Source organism: Rhodamnia argentea, unplaced genomic scaffold (assembly GCF_020921035.1).
Source record: "Rhodamnia argentea isolate NSW1041297 unplaced genomic scaffold, ASM2092103v1 Rarg_v2.18, whole genome shotgun sequence".
Classification (NCBI taxonomy): domain Eukaryota; kingdom Viridiplantae; phylum Streptophyta; class Magnoliopsida; order Myrtales; family Myrtaceae; genus Rhodamnia; species Rhodamnia argentea.
The window spans coordinates 135001-142506 of record NW_025955867.1 but is presented as its reverse complement, the minus strand read 5'-3'; the positions used below and the strand labels follow the sequence as shown (position 1 = coordinate 142506).

The following is a 7506-nucleotide window of genomic DNA, read 5'->3' as shown; positions in this document are numbered from 1 at the left end:
TAAGTAATTTCAATTAGGTCGTACCTTATTATATTCCCCTTTTCTTTAGTCGGGAATAGCGGTCCGGTAAGATGAACATCGCCAATGCTGTATTCCCAGTCTGTTTTCTCTGTTAACAAGAGGCTTCCTTGGTTGTTGAACAATAAGAAATTCCCCTATTCCACTCAAAAAATGAGAGGAGAATACAAATCGTGCTATAAGGAACGAAGCATGTTGCCCCTTTTTTATAGGTTCACATCAGGAAAACCCGAACTAGGACTCCCTCTGACTAGTGCATTACAACAAGAAGAACTGCAAGGCCAAGGCAATCATTGATATGCCACCACCCTACTACTCGAAAGCCGACCTCTTTGGCTCGGCTTTACTGAAGAAGAAGGGGCGGAGTCTCAACTACCACACTACTATATACCACTAGCACTCCACGAGTGGATTAGTTGAGTGACTAGACTGAGACTCTCTTTGATATCAATCACTAAACTAAAGAAAGTATGAAAAATCATAAGAGAAGGAAGGTCCACAGAACAGAAGGTTGGGAAGTAGTACGCCCGGTTCACCAGGTTCTACCACTGCAGGGCCCAATCATAGTCAAAAGAAGAGTTTGATCCTGGCTCAGAAGGAACGCTAGCTATATGCTTAACACATGCAAGTCGTATGAAAGAGCCCTACCGCACCGGAGGTTTCCCGCCCGGATGATGCATGTGATGTCAAAGAGGGGTTTTTTAACAATGACCACTACGAACGAAGGACCAACGACGGTGAAGGAAAAGAAGGAGTAGGAGTAGGAGCGAATTCGGACGGAATCGAATGATTTCGAGATCGAGAATGAGACAAAGGGGAGCACTTAGACAATTCACTTTGAGTACAGGGAAGTCTGCTGGTAGGAATTCTTCAGGGCGTATTACGGTTTTTCACCGAGGGGGTGGATCGAAGCGATTGCAGCGAAGAATTGATCTGAAACGAAGCACTTCGTCTATGGGCATTGTAGAAAGGATAGAATATGAGCCTAATCGTTCTTCTCGGATCGCTCCAGTACGATGGATTGAGGGGGTCAGCCCGAGGAAATTGAACACGATAGAGGAGTTCGCTCCGCCGCCTAAGATCCTCGAACCTACCACGACCACCATCCGCGGCCTATTTTCGTTCTCTTCCCTGCCCGGAAAGGATGATAAAATAAAGGTAGCTCTCTGTCTTTGCTTTTTTAAATCTTTCACGCTATTGTTGATAAGTCAAGGCCTTGGGGCCTGGGCCTTGACTTGGTGCCCCCTATGCTTTCCATTTGTGGACTTGATGGATTTTATCCTTTCAACCATGGATGGACTTCCTCTTTCCTTCGGAGGAAATGGGAGTGGTGGTACTAGCTCATCGAAGGGGTTAGATTTTGATCTCAATTTGCCCCCTCAAACAGATTCGAAGGGGTTAGATTTTGATCTCAATTTACCCCCTCAAACAGATTCGAAGGGGTTAGATTTTGATCTCAATTTACCCCCTCAAACAGATCCGGAACCCGCGCCCCCTGAACCATCCTCGGAGGAGGAAGAAAGTCGAAGGGAACGGGAGCTTCGGGCCTCAAAAGAATATAAAGCTGTCGAAAGGCACAACGAGAAGCGTGACAGAGGCATCAAAGAGATCGGCCAACGAGCGAAGGAAATCGCTCAGGAGAGGGGATTTAGCCCCGGCAAATGCGATGCGGTGGAAGACGCCGCAAACTATGTGGCCTTGCAGGCCGAAGACTTAGAAGAAAAGAAACAGCTCCCCTTTCTTAAGAGGACAAAAGGGAGCCTAAATAACTGGAACAGTTACACCTGGCGTGAGATCTTAGATCATGTCAAAAAATGGCGACCAGGAGACTAACTATATTCTAGTGCTTTGAGGACCCAGAAAAGGGGAAGGACCTTGCACACCCCACAAAGGAAAGGGCTCGTCGAAGGAGATGCATTTCAGGTACTGGTAGTACTGGACAAGCTCTCAGGGAATAATCTCTTTCTTATTTCTGCCTTTCTTTCCCATGACGACTAGGAACAGGCAAATCAAAAATTTCACTTCGAATTTCGGACCTCAACATCCTGCTGCTCATGGTGTTTCACGATCAGTATTGGAAATGAACGGAGAAGTGGTGGAACGTGCGGAACCACATATTGGATTACTCCAGTGCGGCACGAAGCCGCTGACGCCGAGTCGGCTCCTATGCCGCTAGCTATGCCCTGCTTGGTCCCCCGGCACGGTGAAGGTTCCGTAGCGCGTCATGAGCACCGGGCTAAGTGGCGGTTGAGCAACTCAAGGGAACCGCCCTACCTTACTACAACATAGGGACAGAAGGGAGAAGGTTGTGAAGGTGGCCTCGTTATCCACACCTCCGGTCGGATGAATGGAGGACCGACCCGGGTTTTCATGAGCGTTGGCGGGTCCTGGAGTGCCTGTCAAGGGCGCTAGCGCATACCCCGGGGTGATCATCACCACCTGCACCTCACATCTCGGCACAGTGGAACGTGTAACCCGCCTGCTGTCCCATTCAACTACATTTGTTCCTGTAATCCATATCCTAACAAAACGCAGCAGCGAGGGACAATCCGCCCATACAGCTAGCGGGGAGGATGGCACTACTGGCAAAGACCGTCTGGCGAAAAGGCCGCAGGCGCGAAGCGTGGTAGGCCTGCGCCGGGAGAGCATAGCATAGGGAGGAAAGGGAGCCCGGACGGTGGAATAGCCAGGGGAGGCCGGGTCATTTGACGGAAATGGAAGGCTTTTACCCCTCAACGAGAAAGAAGGCCCTATGGAGTAAAGGGAAATGCATGAATTCTTGGAAAAAGAGGGAGCGAGCCTATATAAAAAATGGTTGAAAGCAAGCCAATTCAATGAATAGATAGAGTCAACGGTACGACAGACAGCGCTGCCTACACGCGAATTAGCTTCCGAGGTCGAGCAGTCTCAATTTCACTACCGGATTTTCGAATGAATGCTGGGCTGGGCCACCTCGAATGGCGTGAGCCGCATGCGGGGAGACCCGCACGTACGGTTTTTAGGGGGATCTGGTCGAAAGACCGGCCGGCGCCCACCCGACTAGAGGGACTGAGAAATTAATAGAGTACAAAACTTATCTTCAAGCTTTACCTTATTCTGATCGTTTAGAGGGCGATCGCGGAGTCACTGAATGAAGTCCTCCGTTTCTTTCGGAGGTGCTGACCTGCAGCGAGGCAGAGATGACTAAGTGACATATGGAATATGGCGACGACAACAGCATGTCGTAGAAGGAGATAACAGGTGGAGCCAACGACCCACTAAGACTAACGTATCTACAACTACATCCCCGAGCGGCAGTCAAACGGAGGCGTGAATGCAAGATGCCAGCGGAATGATCGGCCGGACAGAGGCTAGGGCTGCTTCCTTCCCACCGCGTCCTTCCTTGTGTGTCGGAGATATAAAGCGAGTGCACCGGAAAAGAAGGGGAACTGCGTCGATCTATTCTATGGCGAAGCATCCGAAGCATAACTGCACACTCACACGATCTTTGCCGAGAGATAGGAGCATTCGGTGGAACCGGTGAACTACACTTGCTTCTGGATAGATGTGTGGGACAGAGGGCTCGTGGTACCTTCTGCCCACCCTTCCTCCTCTGCTTTGAGAACCGTGTGAACGGAGAGTGGGCAGAAGGGAAGGAGGTCCTCATACGGAGTCGCTCGCACACTGACTTGAGCAGTGCGGGAGACTGGGGAATGGCTCGAGTAAACTCCCCTGGGCCGGAAAAATAACAGACGAAGCTTTACAAGGATAGGGCTTTTATTTGATTGGTCTTGATTTTTTCTTACTGATAGGAAAGGACGGCGCCTGGGTATGTTATATAAAGGGAAGGCAGAGGTAGTACTTCGAATGGCGAAGAGAGGCGGCTCGGCAGGTAAGGAATGGGAAATCGTCAAGGATGACTTCTTTGTTGGCGAAACGAAGGTCGCGCTAGCGCCAGTGATTCTCTGAGCCGGTCTGGATTTCCAACGCCTCGGGAAACTGGTCGAGATAGATGACAGCACCTTTTTCCTCTCTTCCTTACCGGGAGGGCTATCTTCTCTTATGGCCTTCACCTCCCGCCCGGCCAGGAAATAGAACCCAGCCCCCTTCTGATCCATTCATTTCTGAAAGCAGGCGCTCTCAAGAGCCCTTCTATTGCATAACCTACAAAAGCTATAAGCAAGGTACCAAAGTGGTTGCGGGAACGATACGCTTTGGTTACCGGCGAACGCTTCGAAAGGCGACCCGCTTTCAATACTAGTTCTTACCTTACGAAGCCATTTTTCCAATATCATTAAATAGCATGGCCTGGGGCTAAGGTAACTCAAGTGGGAGAGCCGTGTTATGGGTGACCTTATTGCACGGTTCAGAGAGCACTTGTGTATGTGATGCAAGTGAACGTGTACGAAAAAGCTGTCGTAAAGTTTCGTTGTTCGTTCCGTCGTCGACCCTATCTATGTTTCTACGATGGCCCAAGAACACGCTCATTCTTCAGCCGTAGAGAAACTTTTGAATTGCGAGGTACCATTACGAGCTCAATATATACGAGTGTTATTCCGTGAAATAACTCGAATTTCAAATCATTCACTTGCTTTAACTACTCATGCTATGGATGTGGGAGCATCAACTCCGTTCCTGTGGGCTTTTGAGGAGCGGGAGAAATTGTTGGAATTCTATGAAAGAGTCTCGGGAGCCAGGATGCATGCCAGTTTCATACGACCAGGTGGAGTGGCACAAGATCTGCCTCTTGGCTTATGTCGAGATATTGATTCCTCCACACAACAATTTTCTTCTCGTATCGACGAATTAGAAGAGATGTCAACCGGCAACCGTATCTGGAAACAACGATTAGTGGATATTGGTACTGTCACTGCACAGCAAGCAAAGGATTGGGGATTCAGTGGTGTAATGTTAAGAGGTCGTGCGACATGAAGACATTGATAGCAATATGGGGGAAGTTCCCATCAGGCAACAAAGGTTCCGCCTGACCCTACTTAAGCATGCATATTATGTCAGTGAAGACTTGGTTTGAAGCCTTGGAGCTTACGTTAAAAGAGCAAAAGGCCCGGGGCTAGGGTGAGCTGAGGGGGGACAGCGTAAGTGAGCGAATGTGTGTAAGCCCAGTCAAACATGACTGTTCTAGGAGGGGCGGGCCACCCACCTTCGAATGATGTTGGTCCTACGGACCGTGAACAGATTCGCCTATGGCCTCTGGGCATGTCGGAACCGCATGAGTTCACCGGGGTGGAGCACGGTCCGCCAAAATCGGCATAGGTTAGGTGCTATTGATGGAACATGGTAAGCCTATCTTTCTCCATATGGAAGTGCCGCGGGCACATAGAGATGTGGGTAGAGGAAGCCTCAAAAAGCGAAGGCCGAGCTGTAGGTCACGTGACCTGCACCGAGTTGGTGGCTGACTGGGCTTTTTCCTTGATCAAAGCAGATCAGCTCGCCTTCTTCTTATCCAAAAGTCAGTCGAATCGGGCGGCCCCCTGCCCCCTATTCCAACTGTTTAGGAGCGGGATCCGCCCAAGAACGACCAGTCTTGTGGTGGTACGGAAGGCACGGACTCCGCGAACGTCCCGCGCCCCTTTACGGAAAGAAAGTCTCAACCAGAACCACATTCCTTTTGCGTGCGGATGTAGCTAAGTGTCTGACTCTATTGGTCAAAGTTTCCTGCTGTTGGGGCCGGTGCTCGTTTGCGCGCGCGTGAACCAACCCAACAAAAGGAAAGGATGCCTCTCGGGGCATCTGAGAATGATTCGAGCTGTATGAAGGGAAACTCTCACGTACAGTTTGTTCTTTTTTTTGGGGGGGGAGGAGCCCGACAGGGTCCCCCCACTGACTTGGCCCCGGCCTAAGTGAAAGTGAAGTGGTGGGCCTACCCATCCCAACCAGGGGTATGCTGGGATTCGCGAAGAGCAGCACCTTACGATGTTCATGACCAATTGGATCCTGACGTACCAGTAGGTACCAGAGGAGATCGCTATGATCGTTACTGTATCCGTATTGAAGAGATGCGACAAAGTGTTCGGATCATTGTGCAATGTCTTAATAAAATGCCTAGTGGGATGATCAAAGCCGATGATCGTAAGCTATGTCCTCCATCACGATGTCGAATGAAACTATCCATGGAATCGTGCGCCGTGTGAAACGTAGATTCTCGCCGTTCTTAACCGAGACTCAGGTTAAGCTCCGTCTCGGAACCTTGTGGGGTTAGGAGTAAAGCATCCCGAGGTTGGCGCATCTCGTTGGGCGTGGAGAAGCATTGGGAACCCCAATTTCTTTCTTCGGAGCCGTTTCTTTTCCCGTCCCCCCGCCCCGGCATAGCGCTTCGCTCCCGGTTCGTCGGAAGAATCAACTGACTTCTCCCTTATTCATTGATCTGGGGGAAAAGAAATCATCTACCAGTTGGGAAGCTAGACATCAAGTAAGTGGCTTGATGAGGATAACTAAGCTGACACGCCGGAGTTGGCTGCTGGCACAACAGGGTGGTGCCTTACCGCACCGCAGGCGAACGCGCGGTAGCGTTCGTGGTGGTGCTTCAGGATTCCAATGTACTGCGTCCAAGATCAGAACGAGCTTGCCGGTGGACCACTGCCGTCCCATTCTTGAGTGAGCTGGAGCGCAGCCATCTTATCCACTGAACTAGCTAGAAGCTATCGCTTCGGGTCGAAGCACTAAAAGAAAAGGCCCGGGAAACGCGGCGGCATAGGAAGCACGGGACCCCCTACTAGTAAAGGGAAAACGGAAGTGCGCTCCTTCGCACCAGCGGAAAAGGCCCTTTCCCCTTTCTCTAATAATAAGGTAAGCTTCATAGCTCCAACCTATACTAAGGACTTTGGTTGCCCTTAGTATAGGTTGGCTTTCTGGATACGGGATCCTCGTAGTAGGCTGGACCAACATCCAGCCGAGAGAGGGCAGCCTTTAGAAGCAACAGGTTGGGAAACCAAGAGAACGCTTCGCGTTTTCTTATCTTCTTCCCGCCCTAGGAGCAGGAGTAGCACAAAAAGAGGGATTAGATTGACCCAATGAGAAACCACTAACACCTTCCTCGTTGGGGCTCCGGGCACTGGGAAAAGAAACGGCTCTAGCGACGGGAAAGCGGCCACTAGTTACAAAGCTCAAGGTATCGAGAGGGCTATCACAGTCAGGTGCGAAGCAATTACCCCCTATTTGTAAAGTACCCCTCTTCATATTTAGGGGGTTGAGGCGAAAAATGGCTTGATGAACCCTTCCCTTCGCCACGCACCGGCCCCATTCACTTGCTTATCGTGGAGGCTGTAAGTATACAGTCCCCCACAACTATTCATAGTATAGTGGGGTTGAAACACGAGAGTGCCCCCCCATTCTTTCAAGTAGGCCACCTTTTCCGGAATGCAGTCCGGGATAACCGTGACCGTGTATATATATATAGATATATATATTTTCGAAACTGTCATTTCGAAATGTCCGCTTCAACCGCTGTTTCACCTCCCAAAAGCAAAGTTGGCTTGACAAGCGCAGCGC

At 50.3% G+C, this 7506-nt stretch overlaps 2 protein-coding genes across 3 annotated transcripts in view; both read left to right on the top strand.

Annotated features, from left to right (window-relative positions):
* The first annotated feature begins 669 nt into the window (after positions 1-669).
* LOC125313365 lies at positions 670-1971 on the top strand. Of its 2 annotated transcripts, none has more exons than XM_048273136.1 (2): positions 670-1393; positions 1484-1971. In XM_048273136.1, the coding sequence occupies exons 1-2, from the start codon at positions 805-807 to the stop codon at positions 1849-1851; spliced, it is 957 nt and encodes a 318-aa protein (XP_048129093.1). In that variant the 5' UTR covers positions 670-804; the 3' UTR covers positions 1852-1971. The 2 variants fall into 2 exon arrangements, with proteins under 2 accessions (XP_048129093.1, XP_048129094.1); XM_048273137.1 differs by having other exon boundaries at positions 670-1405; positions 1496-1971.
* The window catches only part of LOC125313364 (NADH dehydrogenase [ubiquinone] iron-sulfur protein 2), a 6422-nt gene continuing 762 nt past the window's right edge, over positions 1847-7506 (top strand). The window contains exons 1-4 of the mRNA XM_048273135.1: positions 1847-2148; positions 3059-3127; positions 4452-4917; positions 5892-6135. Coding sequence (XP_048129092.1) covers positions 2006-2148; positions 3059-3127; positions 4452-4917; positions 5892-6135 — 922 coding nt within the window. The 5' untranslated portion in view covers positions 1847-2005. The remainder of the gene's footprint in view (positions 2149-3058; positions 3128-4451; positions 4918-5891; positions 6136-7506) is intronic.

Coding starts and splice junctions, on each gene's coding strand:
- LOC125313365 (XM_048273136.1), top strand. CDS start 805: ATGATTTCGAGATCGAGAATGAGACAAAGGGGAGCACTTAGACAATTC. Junction 1,394..1,483: donor AGATTTTGATCTCAATTTGC/CCCCTCAAACAG, acceptor ATCTCAATTTAC/CCCCTCAAACAGATCCGGAA.